Genomic DNA, 23,756 nt, shown 5'->3' with positions numbered 1-23,756 from the left:
CCACTGAACAGCAAATCTCTGCATACATGAGTTGGTAGTAAATATAAAGACATTTAGACAGAAATAACACACACACACACACAAAACGTGTCACAGTATTTTCTCAACAATCTTAAAAAACAGTAATATTGGAAAAGAGAGGTAAGACTGGCATCACAATAACAGACCTAGAAAAAACTGGACTTTTATCCTACATACTTCTGAAAATCCCATTAGGAGCCCACTTGCTTCCAGATGCCCAGTTACTTTTAAAAATCTAGCCCTGCACTGCTAACACTGATGAGTGATCGAGGTATCAACTCATCATTATGAAGATAATTTTAATGATGAAAGTATTGCTTAAAGTTATTTTAAAATTCATTTTTACTTTACCTTCTTTAGAGATGATTTGTTTGAGTACCTGAGATACAGTAACCAATCACTGACGTTTTTCTTTGCAAATAATAAAATAGATTTATATGCCCTCCCTGTAGGAACATGGATTCCATCACCTCCTCCTGAATTTCTGAGCTATCGAATATTTGATGAGAGCTCAGGGAATCAGTATTGTATCTTTTCACAGCAGTAATCAAGGAATGAAGCATTCTCCGCTGTAATGAATCTACTGCAGGCTTGAAAGATGAATATTTCAAATGCAAAAGCAATATGTTTGCTTTGAACACATTTAACTTTGGCTTTAATAAAGCAAGTAGTGAAGCGTGCAATGAATTATGTTGTTAGATGGTTAAAACAGAGCTGTGCAATATGTCTGAGTGCATTTAATCCAAGTAACTATTCATTTTAAATGGGACTTGTAAATACGTGTTACATGAATATATATGAACGGATGATTCAGGAACTCGCAAGAGATCAGGGCCTTCCACTCCTGGCTTGCTTCAAAACCGGCTCAACCTGACAATTAACCACAGCCCGGAGCCAGAACATCATTAAGTATGAGCTGAACCTTACACCGGCTGAAATTAAGCACATATACAGAGCTATTCAAATGAGGGCTGTTTAAATCAAGACTTAAGGGCCCTGCGGGATTAGGACCTAAAAGTTGTTTCGGCAGGTTGGTGCATTTCAACCCGCGGCCACGGACACCTTCTGAGAGGCCCACCAGACCGTAAACCCCTGCAGACAGGTCCCATCGCTGGGAAGGCTGGCACTTCCGCAGATCCGGAAGCCTTTACTGCAGACATTTCTGTAGTAAAGAGGATATTTCTAGCTGGAAGCAATGGATATACGAAGTTAAATATCATCTACTAGCACTAGGTTCACTTTGAAATACAGCAGGTAGCCCCTATAAAAAACAGCCATGTTGTCTTCTCCTTCTGGAAAACTTTTCAGTAGGGAAAAAGAAATCATTGCTAATATGTTACCTTTCTGCAGAAGAGTTGGATTTTTGCTGAAAAACAGTGAGTCTTCTGTCACAACAAAAAAAAAAAAACCCAAGAGTTTCTTGGCCCACATTGTTGTTCCAGTGCTTTCATTCCCTCTCCCTCTTGTAATATACTGAATATTTCCTATATAGTTCCCTGCTTTGAGAAAACACCATTTTTTCCACGGATTCCCCCCCCGACAATGCAGAGCGTTTACCGGGTTTAGTGAGCACAGCCCCTGAGAGCGGAGGGCTGCAGCTCCCTCCTGCCGTTGCTGCTTGGTCAGAGGTCTCCTGCACACGGCGGCACCTCCTTTTGCCCCGAGCACGCAGCTACCAAACACAAATCTGCAGGTGTTTTCAGCCGCGCCAAATCATCTGTTGCTTTGCTGCCTGTTGCGTTGCCTTCCAGGTACGACATTCTCCAGCACGCTGCTTACAGCGATGCTACGGTTAGAAAAGGGACGGGGTATCATGGGACCTTTTCACCTCAACCTACGTCTGTTAAACTTACAGCTGACACTCAAACACAAAAATCAGCTTTCCGAGCCCATTTTGGGATTTCAGGCCAGCTCATGCTATCTGCAAATCAAGCATACCTGCTACCGAGTGCCTACGGTGTTATTTCATGAGATGCCCTCCCAGTGTCTATCCACAGTGAAAAAGAGATGAGCAGGTACGACAGTTGGCATACACAAGAATTATTCATTCAGTTTTAACTAGTAATTTTCTTCTCTTGTCAGGTCAAGTAACCTGCAACAGGCATGCATATGTCGATACCCGCATGCATATGGTGGCAAAGTTTATCACATATGTTGACAAAATTAATCAACAGAGTTTACAAGGAAAGCAATGAGAAAAGCACAGATTTCGCTGGCACAAATTACTGCAAAGTTCCAAGGGCTTCAGCTATCCAAGCTCAGCACCAATGTACTTCACCCGGAAACTGCCCTTGAAACAGTGAATTCAATAAGGACAACTCTTATATAGTCAAAGTTAAATTATTTAAAATGGAGGAAAGAGGGTTCTTAATTATTTAATGTTTCACCAATAATTATGTAGTTCAATGTAATGTTCGCTCACTGCAGAACGTTTCAAAGGAACATTTGTGAACATCAGTCAAACAAAAAACACCTGCCAGACTATAAATCCAGTCAGGGTGATACAAATGCATTCATTCCAACACAGCATTAGCGCATTAGGAAAAATACAAGTCCTGACTTAGCGGTAAACCCTATCCAATAATTTCTGTGTTAAAATATTGATGTAGAAAAACATGCACAATTCTGTTTCCTGATACATTTTTAAAACACAGTATGTTCTATATTCCTGCTCTTTTTTTAAAGCTGCTTTCCAGATAACTGAGTTAGAGATGGGACTATAGCTCTGGAAAACTGCAAACCATCAACTTAATACTTGAATAGCCAAAGCTACCATACAAAACGCGAACAGAGACATCCTGCGGTTTCGTTCAGAAGTTACTCAGAACCAGTCTTAAAAGACAGTTTATAAATTAGTTGCATGAAATACTAGCAAGGGTAAGCTTATTCGCATGGAGCCCTGGGGAGCAAGGCTAAAAGGGCACTGAGCATTTCTGAACAAAAGTTTCCCGAAAGGTTTTTTGCAAGTCGTGGTTCAGCAGCTCCATCACACAATACACAGCACAGGGAACTAAAATGGCACCGTAGTCGCGTGCGGACACAGTAGGGATCTACAAAAGTTTATCACCATGGGTTAAGAACCCTAAGTAAAAAAAAAAAATAATGATAATTTTAAATGCCTACTTTAAGTCTGAGAGCAATAACACCCTTTCCATTCAGGTCCCCCAAAATACAGGAGCTCCATAGTTAACTATTTCCCTGTCATCTGATTTCTTTGTCTCCAAACCTGCAGAGTCTCCATGTGTTTATGTCATTCCCAAGGGCTGAGGACACACTCGTGCAACGTCTCTCATCTCTGCAGAGGATGCAAGTTTGCTTCAGCCCACAGCTACTCACTGCAAGGCTGTTCTGCTCAACGTCTGCAGGACAAGCTCTGGAAAACCCTGATGATGGCCAAAGTTGCAGTTGCCACACTAAAGCCCTTAAGTTTATTTACACAGGCCAGAATTCACTGCGTGCCCTTCCAGGATGGGGATCGAGGCCTCCACAAATCTTCCCTGACACATTTCCATCTGCGAGGAGAGCTACCCAGAAGGAAGCCTTGACAGCGTTCCAGAACACAAGGAGTTTAATGGCACATCCCAGCAAAAAAGAAAATCATTTCCTCGCAGCCAAAAACCACTTGTCAGTGGGTCACTTTGCCAAAGAATTACCTTACTCCCCATTCTCTGGGCAAGATAAGGGACTGTTTATCAGTAATGGCTTCAGATTTCCCGGCTGCTGGAGCAGAGGAGCCCACCTGCACCATCAGCCAGACTTTAGAGCCTAATGTGGCCTGCAGGGCCAGAAATGATGAAAAGTACAGATTTCTACCTCCCTGAGGGGACCACAGCACTCATTTGTGGTCTTAAAGAGTCTGAGGTCTCTTACAATCCAAGACGATGTTTTTTACAGTATTACAGAGTATTCTAGGTTATTTTTAGTGAGCTTAATGGCTCCCTCAGAATCACGCAAAGTGGGACTCGTGGTAACTGCAGCACCTGGCTTTGCAGGTGGGGAGTCCCACTGAGATTTTAGGATCCTCTACAAACAGTTTCCTTGAAATATATGCCATATACAGACTAGGAAATGGTACAACATGGGGCAGTCCTTCACATGGCCTGCGTGAAGCACAGAGAGGTGATTTAGCAATTCCAGACACACAATGGCATAACACGTGTTCCCTCTGACATTACACGCATAAACAGACATCACATGCAGCTCTTCATCATTGTATAAATCACACGGAGCGACTCTAGTTGTTTTAGTTCTAAACTTCTGTGAACTTCTGTCACGTAAGGCCAAATTCAATTTGCCCGATCCTTCCCCCAGCACATCAAGAGTAACAAGTCCAGGGAATCATCCTGGTACGCCACTGTAAATTATCACAGCTCCACCAGTTTTATCCTACCGTGAAACGCCACAGAAGTGCTCAGAATTCAACAGTGATGAATTTAACATGCCTACTTCCACTGCTCCGATGTCAGCAGCGTTACAGCAACTTATGCGATACAAGGATCCGTCCTTTTTTCCTTATCAAGGCATTTGATCAAAATCAGTGACACGGAAAAAGACAACCTTATTTAATTTGAGCAAGAGAGTCAGGCTTGTCACTCTAACATCACAAGGAAAAGGAAGGTATTTACATATAGGTACTTCCATATTCTTTTTTATCTGGGTTCACATTTTCTTCCACAGCAAAAACTAGTGTGAAACCTAACAGAAGAGCTGAATTTTCCCTTGCTCTTCCCTCCCCACTTTCTCCTCTTCTGCAAAAGCAACACCTTGAGTTATTTCAAATTCTTCATTAGCGACTTCTCCGTTTGTGACAGCCTGGTGGTTCCAAGTTGCTCCAACTCACTCTTTCAATTTGCCCTCCAGTCAGAAAGGGAAAACTCCGTTTGTGATGCTCCGTGACAAAAAGCCCTCAGTGATGAACACCGCTTTGGCGTGCCTTGCCCTGGCAGCCGTCATAAGCCGCAGCCGCTGCCCGGCGCTGCAGCTCTCGAGTGTGCCGAACCAATAAATGAGCTAAGTGAACAGTCGTGCTCTTGAGAATACATTTTTAAAAAGGGAATGGGTAAATTCACTCATTTGGAAACCTGGTCTGCTCAAGAACTTGCTACTATGCCAATTTAAGAAGAAGCTACTACAGATAAGATTGATGCAACTTATCGATTAGTTTTCTCTGAAGCTAGGTTTGAATTTTAAGTTTTCTCTAAACAGAATCACTTTATATCAGTTTGTTAATATTCCCGGGACCTGAGCAATGTGCTTCAGCACTGAAAGAAGTTCCACGATAAATGCGTTCGCCAATCTGCATCAGTAAAGTAGCTATAAAGTCAGAAGAATTCATGCAAAATTTTTCGTAGTTGCTAAATACGCTTATTCACATTTTAAATCACGCACAGACAATATGAAATAGCTTTCATTTAGACAGGTGTGAACAAGAAAACAGATGCCTCCATTAAAGTTGAGACAATTCAATGAATTAAAGATACGTCTTGGTGAATGCTTTGCTTTATGCATATAGCCATTGTTTAACTTACTTGAAAAAACACGGCCATGGCTCCTACTACCCTGTTTTCTAGAACCGCTGTTCCAAAACTGTCAAAGTCATCAGGATTGTAGAAGTAAATCTGCATCTGTAAAAATTAAAAACAACAACAAAAAATCACATCAACTCTTGATTCATACAGCTTTCAAAAGAGATACTGTATACAGGGCCACGTGTAAACCCAGCATTATGAACCTGAGATAAAGGAATTCTGCTGAACAATATTGTTTAACTAGCATCTTGATTAATAGCATGACGGCCCTACTGGGACAGTAACCAGGGAACAGAGTCGATGCAATGCATTTTAATAACAAACCAACGGATAAACAGTATAGCCAGTCTGTTTAGATGGTAAACTTTGTGCTTTCTGCCAGGATCTCTTCATTTCTTTGTTTGCTGCAGACTCATCTCCTGCTCTGTTAAATGCGGTAAACATATTTATCTAAAAAACCATAGAAACATATTTATCTAAAAAACCATAGAGAGTTTTTAAAAAGGATTTTGATGTTTAAAGTTATTCCTTTATTCCTAAAGCAATTTGTAAGATAAAAGTGCTTCTCTGTAGCAATGCATTTTCATGAGGCTCTGATACTCAGGACTATCGGTTAGGGTCAGACTTCTCTCTGACTTCAGTTAAATTTCATGACTTTTATTTCCAAGCTTTAGTACTTGCCAAAAAGCACAAGGGAAACAAAAACTGGACATTTTGATATCATTTTAGGACAAATAATAAATATCAATAGTTAAGCAAAGCCTAAGTAAAAGCGAGTGAGGACAGCGATTACCCCAAAACAGCAAAAGCCTAGGTTACATAAATCCAGGAGGACCGAGGAACACCTTCGTTCATACAGATTGACTGATGTACAGCCACCCCACTTTATTGTTCAGGGGATCTCCCCCGACGGATCTCGCAACCCAAACCTGGGCTGGCGCGTTCACGGGGACCGTGCTACTGCAGGAGAACTAGCCGACACCTACACTCACGCATTGACTTTGGCCAAAAAACTGCTCCTGGCCACAGACCAGGAACGGGCGCATCGGGCTGCTCTGCCACCAGCCTCTTGCACGAGCCCGGGTGCTCGCTCCTGCTCTTGCGCTGCCCGTCATCCGTTACTGGTCCTGTTCAGGCTTTTCACACCATTACTCAGTTATAATATCCAACCACATAGTTTGTGGTTAAATGCAGCCCCAGGCTTTCCTGGCGCCAGGAAGTCGTTCGGGGCTGTTCCTGTTTCTCCAAGATCATGCTGCGTGACAAATCTTACCCTCTGACAAACGCAAGCATTTTCCCCCTATTCTGACATCTTCTTCATGACCAGATGACATAATGCCCTCTCTCACCTTCTTCAGATATGCTCCTAGTCATATTTACCGATTCCCCGGCTTCTAGCTGAATATAAGGCTTGCAATGCACAATGCTGGCAAAGTACCCACACATCCAATACAGCAGCAGCATCTAGAGAAAAGGCTAACATGAAGATCAGTCTCTTTGGAGGTGCAGGCACTTTTTCAGCAGGAGGATAAAGAAAAAAAATTATCTGACACTCACTCGAGCTTTATAAAACTGGAAAGCAATTTTCTCCCCCTATTCTGGCCTTTCTATTCCCAGTGTATTCACAGCACACACTAAGATGCTGGCAATGGCTCACAAAGTTGGTGGTGCCTCCAGGTTCTAACAGCTTGTGCTTTGAACAAATGTGGACTGAGAAACAGCCGTTCCTTGCTGTAGAAATTAGAAAGTTTGTTGCAGGTGGAATTACTTTAACTTCAATTTAACCAACGCAGACAAAAGCTCACCAAATATTTGCCAATTCCATTTTACTCCCCTTTAAAGTCAAGTCTAAAATGAGGTATACTCTATAAAATACTTCAGTGTACAGACCTCATAGGAGCTTAAGAAGGAAGGTATCACTGAGTGAGCTCAGTATATGCCAAAATCATCTTGGATCATTTTTGCTCACGGCATTTTAAGGAAATTAATTTTTACAATACACTTCTGGATAGCAGTGCAAAGGGCTTTGGTAAAAAGGTGCTTAATTCAGATCCCACATCTCAGCAGTGCAATTTCAGAGACTAATCAAGAACCACACTCTGCCTTGATTACCATACACATTGAAACATTTTCCCACTGCTCCCTGGTGTTTTTCCAGAGAGCGTGGTCCCCCTCTCCGCATCCATCAAGTCAAGGGGAACTGTCTTATATGAAAAATTATCGTCATCTGTCACATGGTAGCTTCCTTATGTGTTCATATAGCTAGAAGGAACATTTTAGGAGTAGAGGCTCCCAGGAATTGCTATTATATAATTTACACATGCATACATTGCGAAAACAATGTTAAGAGGATGGCAAAGTTGCATCCTCCAAGCTCCATGGTTCAGGCTGCTCATGAAACCACACCTGTACACCGCTGAGCATTAGTATTATGATAATTTTCTAATTATGTGATCACACACTGCTCTCTCCCATAATATAATATCATCTATTTTCCCACAATTTACAATAAAATGCATCTAAAGTATTTTGGTTCTTTTATACCTAATATACACAATCTTGTATGCATTTATCAGTAGATACTCTATTTAATATTTTCTTTGGATGGCATAGTGTTCTTTATGTACAAATCAGGAATAAGACAGTTAACTATAAAATTAATTTCACTGCATACTTAAGTGGTCTAAACATGCCAGAAAATTTTCATTATTACTACTCATTATATAATTAGTATATACAATATATGGTGCACTTTGCATATAAATGACTTCTACTGTCTAAGTCTGGTACATAAAAAGCAGTAGTACAGAATGCAACAGAGGGGCATTTAAGGCTAAAGAAAATGTGGATCTTATTACGATACGTTATTTGTGAAATGCACAATGGAGTAGCACCCAAGCCTTCACATCCAATCTGAGCAGTGGCACTGCCTGGCTTCAGCGCTGTAAAGCATTGTTTTGTTGTGTATTTTTGCATGCAACTTCACAGCAGCTGCTGTTTTCCAAAATTAAAAAGATTAAAAAAAAAATATATATATATATATATATATATATATATATTTTTTTTTTTTTTACAGGCTCTGATTCCCTTAGGATTTGGAAAAGCTTGAAATACCCGTTGTCATTGCTATAGTGTGACACTAACTGTCCGCAGCCAGAACGCTCCGTTCCAACATCTGAGCTGACACTGCTCCAAAGAGCCTTCCCGGGGCCAGAGCTCCCGGGGGGCACGAGAGCACTCTCTGCTATTGCACAATATACTAGATTTTTTGTAAGTCTTTCACATCTAGCTCTGTTACAACTAACAAGGCCAGGAAAGGCTCACATGGACTTTCTTAACTCCCAGATGCACAACACAGCAGTATGCTTGTATGCACCTTGTAAAGAACTATGACATGCAGTGTCCAAGCAGCTTGCAGTTTTCAGTATTGTGACCTGGCTAAATTGAGATAAAACTTCACTAGCCACACAAAGGCCCTTTTCTTGCAGGAGGACTCTCTCCATGCTAAAATTACACCAACAGCTATTGCAGCTACAAAGCTTTACCAAGGCAGGGAGACGGCAAGAGTTTTTTTTTTTTTTTAATGGAAAAACTTTATGCTTTGGCACTCTTCACACTCTAGAAGAGTAGAATTGTTTTCACTCAAACTTGAAAGAGATTTGCTGTACAGGAGCGATTAAGCCTGAAAAAATCTCACCAAAGGGGAAAATCTTCAGAATGTTACAAGTGCCTTAAAACAGGGGATTAGAGAGAAAACCCTCACACAGCCACAACCCAGGAGATAATTGCTAGCCACCCTAAAAAACAACATCATGTTTTCTATTCTCTTCTGACCAGAAAAATCCAGTGCCCAACCGGGCCAATTTTCAACTAGTTCAGGCCTTTTTCCAGGTGACAACAATTAAACTCTCACACGAACGAACACACCACATACACCCAAGAACAGAATAATCCCCTGGCCTGGAGTGTCTTTACCTCCCATCAGCTCGCACCAGCTACGTCTACCTCTCCACCAAGCCATGGGGCAGTCAAATTCCCTCCTCACTGGGGTCAACCTACCCTCTGCAGAAGGACCCTTCAACAGCACTCTTCCAACCTCTGTAGAAAGCTGGTGCTCATCGGGCCAACTTAGGATTTTGAATAAAAAGTGGACTGTCCTCCCCAAATATTATAAGAACAGACTGACCAAAACGTGCATGTGAATTAGTTAGAAATACTGCCCACCAGGGATCAATTCTGATGTTAATAAGTAGAATTGCCTCTGAACGCTAAATCCTCTTTACAAAGTCATTGGTTTGCCATAGCTGAGCCTGTTTCAAATGGGTGACTTCTCCTCTCCACTGAACTTTGCATGGCAAACGCATGGCTCGGCGCTCTTTGTTTGGATGCTCCTCTTTTGCTTGGCTGGATGGGCATCCGGAAAGAAATCACCATTCCCACACATGACAGCTTTGCTCTTATTACCCCCACTACAAAGACAGAAAGTTTACATATAATGCAGACTCTCACAGCTAACCTCATTCGGCGCTTAAGGGGGAAAAGCCACAATGAGCATTTGATGGATCCCAGAAGATGCGAGCAGTTCAAAGCGATTCTAAGAGACTGGAAACCAAGTAAGGACATTTTCCATTGTCAGATGCCAAGTATTGTAAAAATAAATAATTGAGACTTTTAAATTGGGCTGCTATCACCCTGTGCAACCTCTTACAACAGATTTCTCTTTAGATTAAAAAATGAACAAAGGCTCATTGTGCTGTCACAGATGTGGAGCACAGAATATTCAATAGCATCGGGAATTCTGGTGGAAGGGAAAAGATCATCAGAATTAGCTTGCTGCTCATTTCTTTCCCAGCAATCCAAGCACTACCATGCAATTTAAAGGTTTTTTTTTTGTTTTTGGTTTTGTTTTTTTTTAAAACTTTTATAGGCCAGCCAATTTTTTGATGAATCAGGCAGCAAGACGCAGAGGCAACAGTTATGTGGTTTATTATGTACTGCTTTAGAGACTTAGAGTATTTTCAGAAGAGCAAAACATACAGGCATAGCAGGTAGATGGCAAATCCGTGCTGAGTCGTGAAACACAATTTTTGAAATGTTTGCTTTAAACGATGGAGTTAATCGCTGAATATACTAATTCTTAATTAGTACCTTTTGCTGCTTATATTGTAAGAATAAATTATTCTCAACCACTCTTACAGCCGGATTTAAAACCTCTTGCACAAAAACAAACTGTGCTAAGATTATGAATCACACATGATTTTCTTTTTTAATGGAAAGCCCCTATGTAACTTACTTCTGCGTTAAATATGTGCATAGATTTCTAGCAAACTGGATGATGTGATCCATTTGACTGGAATAAAAATCACCTACAGACATAATGTAATCTTCACTGCAGCACTGAATATCCAGAGCAACTGTCCTGCAGTCACTGGGTTTAGCAGAGTGTGAGATCTATGCTGGGGTAATCAAGACTGATGTTTGGCTTCTCATTATACTCTCTTAAAAAGAAACTTATAACATATTCTCTATCTGCTTAGAAAAGAGGGTGGGGGGAAGAGAGTGAATCGTGATGTTTTCCAGTTCTCCTACTAGAGCTTGATATAATAAAACAGAGTATACGGCATTCTTTTAAAAAGATAAAGTTGAACAGGAGCAGATAATGGCATGTTTTTCCTGCCTAGTCTATTATTCATCAGTGAATTTTTAACTATAGTTAGGCAGGTAAAGAAATGTATTTTGAATGTCATCACTTAGTATTTTACAGTGCCTAAAAGCGTGCTGGGTAAATTGCAAAACAAGGAGTCAGACAAGGTCTTTGCCCTAAAGTAATTGCAACTTGATAATGAATACAATGTAAACCTGAAAAAATGAGGGGAGCTGAAACAACAGGAAGAACAAAGATCATACGAGTGAAACAACAGCATTTAACTCAGTTTAGATATTTGTATGCCTTAGAAGTATGATAAACACCCCTTTAATCTTTTTTAATAGTTAGCATGAATTATTGATTCACTATCTACAAACAGAGTAGATACATCTATATTATGAAGAAAGTCAAGACTGGATGATTTAAGAGTCTTTTCACCCTGAAAGGGTTGGGTAAGTATTGCACATCCAACAATAATCCTGCCCAGCATTTAACCCTGCAAGCGGTCCCGTCACAGCGCAGCAGGAACAGTCAAGTCAAGGCAACATCAAGTCTGTACGACTGCCGTGCGCTTAAACGCGCTGCTGGACCAGGGCCATATCACTCAGTATCTTGAGTGTTAAGTCCTGTATGCTGAAAGAGAAGTATCTCAGCAAGGCAGAAACTACCCTTATTTCTACTTCCAAAAAAAAAATACCCCTCAGGTCTGCTTCTGTCCCAACCAAGAAAATCCACTCTCATGTACATACACAATGTACGTTACATAATGAAGGGACATTTGATGCTAAAAAGCTGTATGTTGCAGTCATTTGTATTTCCATAATATGAAAATAACAGTTTCAGTGTTTATGCTTTCCATAACATGAAACTTTTTTGCAATTGCTTTGTACGCTGAGTAACAGCGAAATGATTCACCATGAAATGAAGTCTGGAAAATCGTTTTGGATAAATGGAACTATAAATTCAATAGAATTTCCATGACAACATAGATTGCAACACTCTGCCACAAGTAAAATGTTATAAATCATTCAAAACCAACAAGAAATCAGCAGTAAATCTTCTCTTTCACAAACACAAGACCCCTGAATTATAGAGCTGTGGTTATTACCTCACCATGCAGTGCCTCGCGTTTCTGCTCTTCTTCCTTGCTACAACTGTTGTTTTGTACCTGACCTCTTTCCAACCACAGGAAATGCTAATACAAACGTGTAAACAAAAACAGAAGCACAATAAGTAGTAGGGTTTTTTGAACTCTTCCTCCTTTGCTCATCTTTTAAAAATGTTCAGACATCTTGATCCTGTGGCAATTACACCCGCGAGTCCAGGTTCACCACAGTAGCTTGTTAGACTCACAGATTTATGGAGCTGACTTTCTAGAAACATGTGCAGTAACCATACAATAGGGTGCTCAGCCATTCTGCAAAAAGGATGTGAACCACATGTCCAAGGGCTGGAAGAGAACCAAGACGGGAAGGAGGGAATAATAAAAAAAAGGGGCAAAAGATTACACCACTCATTACTGCTAATTCTTACACTTCCATCACATTCGATATTTTGCTTAAAGTTCCAGGTTCAGGACTCAGCTGGTTTCAGGAGGACCTACGCTGTGATTTAAAATTGCAGTGGCTGTCACTTCCAGGGCGGTGAAAAAAACCTTGAAAATGCAAAGCTTCCTCCTTCCGGAAAAAATGAAGAAGCCCATAAGACCAAATTAGAGATAAATAACAGATTATGCTCATTTCTGGGTGGAAATATCAGTATTTCTTAGAAACTGGGCCTTTTGAAAAAGGCTTGAGAAGAGCATCAGTCTAGTCCTTGGATCATAAACGCTTATTTTCCTAGATTACTACAGACTTTCTGCTATCTTGGATAAATCCCTTCCCATTTCTGGGCCTCATTTCCTCATGTGTAAACTATGATCACTGCCTGTCCCTCCTTCAACTGGATAAAGTTTTATGGAGAAAAATTAGGAAGACGAACAAATGGGAAGAATGGCAAGCAAGTGAAAAGCTACCATTCTGGAGTGGTGTCAGAGAAAGAAAAGCTGGGGATTCTTGTTCATTTGTCCAACATTGCAGTAAAGGAAAGCCACACGAATAACTCAAGCAGATACCACATGCCATCTTAACATCAATGCCAGCTTCTAAATGGTTTCTAGTTGACGCAGAGCTGATGCCATGGGAGTTCAGTGGAGACACTTACTTACAAGAAGCTGCATCTTCCCAGGCTCCTGGAGATCAACTGGGGTCTTCAATTGGTCTTTAGCTCCAGTACCACGTTCAGACTCCACTGGAGACTTTTTGACTTATTTACCGAGTAGTAGTTGGAGTCTTGGTCACAGTGGCTTTATCTAACTGCACTACGAATGCAGCACATTTCAAAAGAAACGGGAAGTACATGCATACAGGAACACGCAACGCCGAGACTCCCACTGCAGTGAGAGACAAACGTTGCTTTCTAAAACCGTCCAAATGGAAAAATTAGAACCAGTACTTAGCTGCTGGTGGGGTGAAAAACTAAAACAGGCAATTTGGGAAGTGGCTAAGCACTAAATGCCACAGCAAGTAAAAACTAGCTAGATGGACTGACAACTGCTCTGAACTTAACCCAGAAGTAACTGCCACCAATCTCTTCTTCATCCGTTTCTCATGGTCTTCCTATGAGGACTAAACTACCAAAGGATGGGTATTTCAGAGCTGAAAACTCCAACTGCCCATACTTCAGCTTGTCTTTAAAGAATCCATCTGCTTTCTTAAACGTCAAGAAGCGCTGCCAGAATGGGGAGAACCGCTGGGATTCCCAGCAGACACACTACCATGCTCTTCAGGGCAAAGAAAGGAGCCACACTTCGGAAATAAACCCTATGAAAGCACATTCTTCCTAGCATGTGTGATTAATACAATTTCATATACCACTTCAAAGGCGCACTAGCACAAGTATTCATTCCTCCGAGAGCTCACATCTTAGCACATATTATTCTTTTTGTACTGTGGAATTTAGAACAGCCTGTGTGGTTTATTTGTTGTTTTTGTGGGTTTTTTTTAAGGGGAGAAGGTGAGCTCTTCTATGAGGTTTAAAGATCTTAAAAATGCCTCAGAATAAATTTTAAGATAGTTATAATTTTGTTGCATCTCTGAATTCAAAGTCATGAGGCAGATGGGGTGCGTTTTCAGAAGCGTTTTGCTGGGCGAAAGGCCACTCATATCTCGAAGGGGATGTGAAATCCTCCGGGCAGTGCACTAGCAGAGCTAATTTGGTTTATGAGCTGTGAACTGTACGGGCAATTACAGCAAAATCAGCCCATGAGAAGAGCTCGCTTGGAGGGCTTCGTAACACAGGATAAAAATAACACGGGCTTTCCCATATTTTGCAGCAGGCACATCTAGCTCAGGCAGTATGGTAAACCTAAAGACAGACTTCCTCCGATAGGGCAAGCAGGGTGTTCAACATCAGCAGTGTCCACAAACGTGCATACTACTGGGGAGGAACGAAGGCCAGTCCTCTGCTGCAGGTACTGGACTCCTCCTGTTGCAGACTTCTAGCTCAACCAGGACAAGGATTTTTCCAACGTGACTGCTTAATGAAGGTATTTAACGTCAGGTTTCTCAAAAGGATTTAATATACAAAGAGAAGGTACCGTTATCCTTTCTATCAAATCCCTTGAAGATACTTCAAACTGAGATACCCCAAATGGGGTGCCTACCCCAATTCCTTAGTCCCTTGGAAATTCTTGCACGCAGTACCTCCACCTTCAGTCCCTAATTTTGCGTACTGCATAACTTTCTTTACCCTTTGACTGTTTCATCTGGTTAGAAAGTAAAGACTCCACACATCTGAACCACAGTGTTAAGAAGTTTGCAAACGTTTCTTTTGCAGATTTTTGAAGACAAGGAGATAAAAAGCTGAGCTTCTCACGGAGACAGCACTCACAAATGCATTGTGCTCTTTGACAGTGATTTCACTTGAAATTAAACCCAATTTTTAGTTACTTAGTTCCAGTTTAGACAGCTACTAAATACCACCCTCTGCAGTGCAAACTTCACTCCCACCTGAACTGCGACAGTTGACTCAACGTGGTTGGATTTTACCCTGTCTTACACTGCAGAGCAACTCCATCGGCTTCACAAGAGCTCCTCAGCCCAACCTAGAGGGATCGGCCTGCTGGCTTTCTCACAGTGTTTCTTTTTCCTGATCTGACACGACTCCTCCAAGAAATGCTGGACTTGATGAGCAGACCCTCTCACAGCAGCTGAATACGACATCCTAATGGCAGCAGCTCAGTAAGGACGCGATGCTGTATCAACATCAGCAAATGGAAAGAACTGGACTTCAGCACAGCATGAAGCCAGAGTCACGTAAACAGCAAAACCAAGGGAAAGGTTAAAGCTGGAGAAATTGCATAACCTTTTAAAGCTAAACTCTTGTCTGCTGTCACATCCGCAAACCCATGTGCAAACAGATTCTGTACCAGTCCTTTGCAAAATGTCAGTGTTATTCCACTGTATCTTTGAAAATGAAACACAAGTCTCTCACCGCTTCCCATGCTCTCACACTGGTACCTGCCGGCAGAAGCCATCGGTGGGAGCCCAGTGCATCTGTGCTGCTCTATCATGGCATGACCTTGCAGAATTTGAATAAAATCACCACCTTGTTTTAATGCTTTCAATTTTTTAAGGGGTCCACCAATCTTGCAAGTAAAGCATCTTAAACTTCTGCATGCTCCTGATCAACACAGTAACGCTAATAGATTGGCATTTGAGCCCAAATTTGAATTTACAGGCTCCTGTTTGGTTTTCAGCGTCCATTCCTTGCACAAGGTATGCACAGTCGTGTCCTTGCTAAGCCAGGCTCAGTGCAAGCTTCCTCCTTTCCTCTGCTCTTCATTGCAATAACAAAACACAAGTCTCGCGTCAAGGAGCCAGGCTTTCTCCCCAGCTCACCCCCGTATGCTTCAAGAAAACATCTCTTCCGCCCTGGCTCCTCACATTCGAGCAATTCGCCTGAGTAATAGACAATACCCAAGGTCTGATTTTCAGTACTACAGCTGATGGCTTTTCTCCAGACCACGGGGTTTTTTTGCTCTAGAAACGCCCAACCAAAATAACCCTTGCCCATGCAACTGCTGTCTCCACCAACCTAGATGGCTGGGATGCACCTGCAACACACACGGAAAACGGGAACGCTGCAAAATGGAGCAGCCTTGCCCGTATCGCCTAACACGCAGCACGCGTCCCACATCGCCCAGTGCCAGCGCTGGAGGGCGGGCAGGGAAGGCATAACCAGTGTTAGAGAAACCAATTGTTGCAAGCGTTAGCACTTACGCTCGCCTCTCCTGGTGTTCTTCTGGCACAGCACAAAACGCCTCAACAGAACTTCTGAAAAATGAGAGTTGCACAAGTAAAGTCTTTATCATCACGGGTAAAGTCTTTATCATAAATCTGATAATTAACCTGCATAACTAATTTCCCTTATGGCAGCAGGCATGGGTTGGAATAAATACTCTATCCAATTCCTACTGAGAGGAGGCTCCTATATTTCATGTTTACTTTAAGCAAGTATAAAAAGCTAGGGACAAAGGGCCTCAAAGAGTCAAATTCTTCCCAGTTTCAACAGTGCCTTGAATAATACATAAAGCAGCTACGCTCTTATCCCTAAAACCGCAAGTGTGAACCAGATGTCATGCTTATCTTCTCCTGAGATTACAGCAAACAATTGCACGCCTTCAGAATATAAAGTAAGCTTTGGATCAAGAAGCCTGAAATATATTAAAAGTGTGGCAGCACTGAAGTTAAAAATTCAAATATTAACTTACAAATCACTGATTCACTTAAGGGTCTGTTTATAGCATATGTTCTGTAGAAGTTTTATTTCTTTAACTTTTTTTATAACAAGAACTATTATGCATCACAAATCTGAGGTAACACTACTTGCGTAAATCTCAGTCTTGGTCAGCAAGGTATTGCCAAACAGATTGTCCAAATGTAACACCACCTGTTTAAAATACACCATGGCTCAAAAAAACAGAATTAAAGATAAAGCCTCGATTTAAATTTTAAACTTTCCTACTACTGTAGTAAAGGTTTAAAAGAAGGTGAGCATTTGCTGCACTCCTGTACTGAAAGGAGATTAAGCCCAGAAAGGGATTTCACAGTGAATTTTCAAGTTAACTTGCCACATAGTAACATTTAACTAAAAATATGGAGCGTATGCATTCACCCTTGATCACAGACTGCCTGCCTTACAGTGCACAGTCAGAGGATATTCCAGACTGCCCAGTTTTAAGTAAATAACGCTTTACTCGCTCCAGTAGTGAATATCACTAATACGTTGTTGTTTGATACCGGAGGCATTTCAAGGAATGAACAGTAGGGTCCTCCTCCCTCGACGTACAAAGGCAGAGCGGTATGGGGCACGCGCTGAAGGTCACAGTCCTCTCCCAGTATTTTCTCTCCTAAACTAGGTCAAGGCCTCACCTCCCGATTCCTACGCCGACACCTCAAGAAGCAGCAGTGCTCGTTGCGGAGGGTCAGGGTCTGCTCTCTCTGGTAATGGCTCATGTCCTATGTAAGCTTTTTCTTAGCTTTCCGCCTTCACCCTGGCTTGCTTCATAGTTTAAGCTAGCGTGCCTCCTTTCCTTCCCCAGCATCCCTCATCTCATGCACTCCTAAGGCTGTCAGCATCTCATGGTAACACTCTAATAAGACAAGTCTTCCAGGTCAGTCTATGGCATAAATATTGCAGGCTTATAATCAGGGCCCTAGATATGAAAGTCCTGTGTTTACTCAATAATCCTCATCTTCACTTAATAAAAGCACGCATCTCGTTCTCACCACTGTGGAGAAAAGGTGGCAAATGTGACCTGAATCCAACAGCTGTAATGTCATCTGCTTGATCTTGAGGGAGTTGAACTACCCTGTTCATATTACAGTATTCACCAGTGACCCAGAGCCCCGTTTCACCCTCCGGCAGCAGAAAGCCTGTGAGTCAAGGGGGAAAAGCATCCAACATCCTGGCTCGCTCGTGCTAATAAAATGGAGTAAGTAGAGTCATAGGCTAAGGTGTTAACATGACCCCGTCTTTATGTAATATCGAACAGTCAAACTTGGTTTGAGTTGAGTGCGAGACCCAGCCTGCTCAGCTCCGCGACAGCACTAATGATTCAAACATCCTTACAACCTTTTATTAAAGATACAGAATAAAAGCTGAGAAGAGTACAGAAAAATAGCAAAAGAATTTCAAATATAAAACAATCAAATCTTTCAGCTCCCCATCTCTGTTTGGGAATAGGTTTCTGGTTTTTTGTTTTTTAAGGAAAGTCATTAAATGTGGTGACAACTATTCTTCTTTGGAAAAACAGGTGAGATAGTCTAGAGGTAGCTCTGGAGTCCAATCCTAATTTCTGCAGACAAAACAAAAAAGCTAGAAGAAAAGAAGAGCGCAGACAAAGAACGTAGCTTCTATGATAGGTGCTTGCAATTTCATTACTGTGGAAAACGGGCAAAGAAGTGGCTGTTACCAGCCACTCCACCACCTGGTGAGCTTATATCAGGTGGCAGAGGGCAAAGCTTTGTCCTGCCTCACTGGCCACGGTATCACAGCCATGCTGCGAAAGAGAGCATGTCTGGGCTCACTGTGCCAGACGCGTATTAAACAGAAGGAAAAAAGAGACAGGAAGGAAAAGCGAGATGGTGGGGGGAAAGGGCAAGCGAAGACAAAGCAGCAAGCATCTGTATCTCTCACCCCAAAAGGTCGTTCATGGCGTGGCTGAAATCAGTGGAGAGTCTCATTGCTTCCATCCACTCTGAGCGGGTCAAACGCATTCAGGAGCATGACTGTCCTCCCAGAATACCCAGTCACTTGGTGGCTGGCCTGCTGGTATTATGGGGTCCTGCTGTTCTTACTCATTTCCTAATAATTTCTAATCTCCTTATTTACCTTTTTGCTAGTGATGAGCACTGAGCTCGTATTTTCAGAGCACTTTCCATAAGGACTCCTGGAACTCTTCCTTGAGTGGCAAAAGCTCATTTAATGTTTATTACTATATGTGCGTACTTGGAGACTTCTTTTAAACTTAGTTAAACTAGAAAATGAGACTTGCATGATTTTGCTTTGTGTGCATGTCTGCATATGTTGTGTCACTCTCCTATAATAACTTGGGAACGCATAGACCAATTTCATCGAAATCTGACTGCTTACTCAAGTTCTCAAAGATTTTATATCCGTACTTTTTTTTTTTTTTTTTTTGCAATTAAGTGGCCAAGTAAAGGAGAGAGATCCTATTAATTTCCCTAGGACGGATCAGACACTGAAGACGCTCCCTGTCCTTCTTCACAAAGCACTTCAGCACCACATCTAGCACGGGGAGCCGCTGTCTCGGCAGCTGGCGCAGCCCCTCTGAACGCAGCAGTGCGGTACATAGATAAGCTTGGGCTTTTTCGACTTGAGAGTTGTGCTGCGTTCATTTCTGCGCCCCAGGATGTACCGGCACATACAACGTATCTACCTATTTTCTTTTCCTTGACAGAACTGACATCAGTAGGTGCTGAATGGCAAATTCCCACGAATCACCTAGAAAATACCAGCATTCAGATCTAGGCACACACACGATTATTAATGGAAATCCACCATTCTGTTAAATATTGTAATATGGTAACCTTAATCAGAAAGCCTCTTAGTATTTAAATACTTCAGGCACTGTAGACATTTATACAACTAGCAGTAGATGAATTTTCAAATAGATACTTCTGAGTAATTATCCTCTTGAGACAGCACCAATTGCTAAATAATGCCTCAGTTTAATAGCACATAGCTCTTAAGAAATGAACAATTCTGGGGACTATTAAATCTCTCGGAAATGTAACAAAGATGGTGATAAATACCTTATACTCCATTTTAGTCCCTGTGTGGATGAGGAATAGGCCAATTTTTTCTCACCTGTTAACTGGACTTCAAAGACAACTCCGAAGAAAATTAGGGGGGTAGCTCCTCCTACTTCCTCTAATAGGCAAAGTATGCAAATTTATTCTTCCAGACATTAGCACAGGTTCCTCAGGAGCAAAATTAGTACTGAGTTTCACAGGGAAAGCAGTCTTAGCAAAATACATCACCAGAAGAAAAACTGGGAAGGAAATAGAGGGGGAACTCCTGAAAATGCCATAAATCCAATGGATTAACAGGCAAGGAATAAATGGTCTATCCCTCCAGAGTGGCCTCTGTCATTATAGGGAAGAATTGCTGAGCACAAACATAGAGGGGACAGAAAAAGTATTCCATTCAAACTCACACCAACGAACCAAGGCATGACTATAGAGAGGGAGTTTTCAGATGAACCTGCTTTTATGTGACATGTGAAGCTCTGGAATATTGCAAAAATGAAGGCCCCTTGTTCATATAAAATGTTGGCCTTTATTCGTGCTCCCTGAAGACATATTTTCTAAAACCCTGCCGGCTTGCATATTACTTATTGCTAATAAAACAACCTGAGGAAAGAAATTTGCATTCTCTGGTCTCCAGAGATCTGCAAATAGAGCACTTCAGTACATTGCTCCATAGAAGAGAAGGTTGCCTTTTCACTGTCAAGAGCAAAAGGATGGAAGCAAAGGGCATGAAAAAAACTTGTTTTCTCATGCTGACGTCATTTTACCTTTCAGGTAATGAAAGGTTACCTTCAGAGATGATGAACTCTCCAAAGCAACCCATGTCAAACTGTCTTTCCTTCATGCTAGTTCACTAAGTGTCCAGCTTCAATTCAAAAGTAGCAGTCAATAATACATAGAAGAGGCCACCTCTGTATATCAAGAAAGCAGAAATTAAAAATCACTGCAATAACACCAATTTGTAGCAGCTGACTACCTGACCCCTAATATCAAGTAGTGTCATCATCACCTGACAGTGCATTATGAAATGTTCCTACACTTAATACTGCTTTGAATGACGAATGAAAATAAGATGAATGACTTGATAACTTGGTGATCGAGAATTTCCATTGTACTTTCTCCCTCGTTAGAAAAAGTTACATTAAAAAAGAGAAAGATTAATACAGAAGTGCCAGATTTTAAGCAATGATTGAAGACTTTATATAAAAAAGCTCAAAAAGTAAGGACAGTGAAGTATTTTTAGGTGTGCAATAAAACATAGCATTTTAACATATATATATATGTCACTTTAGGTTCAGTGTGCGATAAATTCCCATTAGTATCTCACTGACAATTGAATCCTGCCTGAATACTAAATAAAGCTGTGTGGCTGTGCTTCTGCTAAGTCCTGTTATGTGAGAAAAAAAAAAAAAGTTTGACAAAACATTGAAAAAACAGTGTGTGTGAGGTTCAATCACAAATACTTCTTCGATGGCTGCTACAGAAATAGACCTGGAGGGAAATGGCCACTCAAGAGCACGCTCCTACAGCACGATGTAATCACGTGTCCTGGGCCTGAATTTGGCCTTCAGCCTTGGCCCTGACCTGTGAAGAACGTCCTTCAAAACACCTATATTATGTGTAGTTGCCATGGGTCAGCTAAGTCATCAAGAGAAAGAGAAGCAGCAGCTCTCGGCATCCTCCCATCCTGAAATTAATTCAGATTCAATAAATGAGTAAAATACTTTTAGAGCCTCTAGAGCTGTTCTGTCTTGACACGAGGCTGAGACCATCTATGCTTGGCAAGCTCCTGAAATAAAGCTCAAGTGAAATGTAAATTGTTATAGGTAAAGTCTGCTTCGAACACTGTCTTCCTGAACCCTCATTAATTGCAATCGTAAGCAAAAGGAAGGATGTGTCCTCTGTGAGCTGCTGAAATACAGCTATTTTATATTTCTATGCCTGGACCCACCCTATGAGGTTTTAGAGCCTGGATTTCTGTCCTTACAGGTCATTCCTCAGAAAGCCACACTTCAACCTGTAGATGTTCAAAAGCTGGTAACACTAACAGCCTCCCCACACAAAATTACACTAGTTTTACTGTGCATTATCAAATTTAATCTGCTAGATACACGCAAGAGTGTTCACGGACACTTATTCTTGCCCCTATTAAATTACCTTTTCAGAACATAAAACATTTGACCAGTGTAATCTGACAAGTGCCAGATGATTGCAATAAATTACACACAGGGTAACAGAGCACAATCTATAGTTTTAGCTACACTGTCTTAATTGTAACACTTACATATCCCTTTTCTCTGCACACACCAAAACAGTGCTATGCTGTGCTAGACAATGGGTCAAACCTCAGAAGTTGGATGCTGTGAATAAACGGTCAGCGTGAGCGAGGGTTCATTACAGAAGCTCGGTTTGAACCTACATACATTTGCAAACTGCTCAGACCAGTGACAGCCTCCTCCTTTGGAATTTGAACAATGTCCAGCACTACAGATGGGCAGCCTGGTTCAGAAGATGTCACAACAGCAGAAGTCAGCAAACCATTGGACTTCAGCACAATATTGTCAGCTTTAAATAAAAACGTTAAGAAGAGAGGCGAGATTTACTGCCTGCATTGGATTTTCTTTGGCCTACCCGGGCATGCAAACATTTCTGGGGGAAGATGGTTTAAAGGAGACCCAATGCATAATATAACAAACCATCAGAGCTGACTTAAGTTAGGTGGTGCTCCCTCCTCCTTCCCTTCCACATCACAACCCGATTGCAGTCACACACAAATCTGAGTTCATAATCACTATCATCTTGCTCTTTTCCATGTCAACAGCAGAGAGGCATAAACAAGGATGAACCTTCCTCCACAGTAATAATGTCAGGCATTTTACTAAATCCGTGATATAAAGAAATTTCACCCACTGTTAGATCCTCTTTATCACAGGCAGAATTTTGTCGTAGCTCACCAAGAAATAGCAGTTACGTGCATATGGTTTTAAAAGATTCAGAGCTTCCACATAAATAAACATATACGTATGCCCACAAGCTTAGGGAAACAATAAATTCTTTTTCAGCAGGATGCTGTGAAAAACAACGCTTATTTCCCCTTAAATGCGTGAAATTACAGTATCTTGATTGTCTGACTGCTAGAGCCTCCTTATAAAACACTGAGAAATTTTAGCTGTTTGCAAACTAGTCTTGAATGACTTCTGAAGGCCTTTGTTAATGCCTGTCCCCAGAGAATACGGAGATAATACGGGGATCCTGCCTGCCACAAGAACCAATCAATATTTTAACATCCTTACTGCGATAGTGTTTATCCAGGCTCCACAAAGAGCCATCACTAAAGCTAGCTATGGTACATTGTATAATTTTAAACTAATCACAGACCAAGATGAAGCTGTATATGTGTTATTTTGGTTAGTTTTGCCTGTATTTTCCCAGCATATTTCATAGACTGGCATCCTTGCGATTTGAGGCTTTTAAAAAAGCCGTGACAGGCAGGGATTTGTTTGTTTAACTAGACCTTAATTTCTCAGATTCCAAAATTTAGATTTTCTAGTCGTTACACTTAACGGGGCCAAGAATTGAAGTGAAGTTGTCAAGTGACAGTTCTGGGCTCTCTCCCCCTTACGCTCTTCCCAAGACTCATGCTATTCACTTAGAGCTGGTCTCCACAAGAGGACCTAATCTAAT

The 23,756-nt window shown here is 41.5% G+C and overlaps 1 protein-coding gene across 2 annotated transcripts in view; it reads right to left on the bottom strand.

Annotated features, from left to right (window-relative positions):
- PTPRG (protein tyrosine phosphatase receptor type G) overlaps positions 1–23,756 on the bottom strand; it is a 411,417-nt gene that overhangs the window by 135,942 nt on the left and 251,719 nt on the right. For both annotated transcript variants that reach the window (XM_068907053.1, XM_068907052.1), the window contains exon 6: positions 5,550–5,645. In XM_068907053.1, the coding sequence (XP_068763154.1) occupies positions 5,550–5,645 (96 nt within the window). The remainder of the gene's footprint in view (positions 1–5,549; positions 5,646–23,756) is intronic.

The sequence above is a fragment of the Struthio camelus genome, chromosome 14, assembly GCF_040807025.1.
Source record: "Struthio camelus isolate bStrCam1 chromosome 14, bStrCam1.hap1, whole genome shotgun sequence".
In the NCBI taxonomy this organism is placed as follows: domain Eukaryota; kingdom Metazoa; phylum Chordata; class Aves; order Struthioniformes; family Struthionidae; genus Struthio; species Struthio camelus.
The sequence above is the reverse complement of the archived record's forward strand: the minus strand, read 5'-3'. Positions and strand labels throughout refer to the sequence as shown.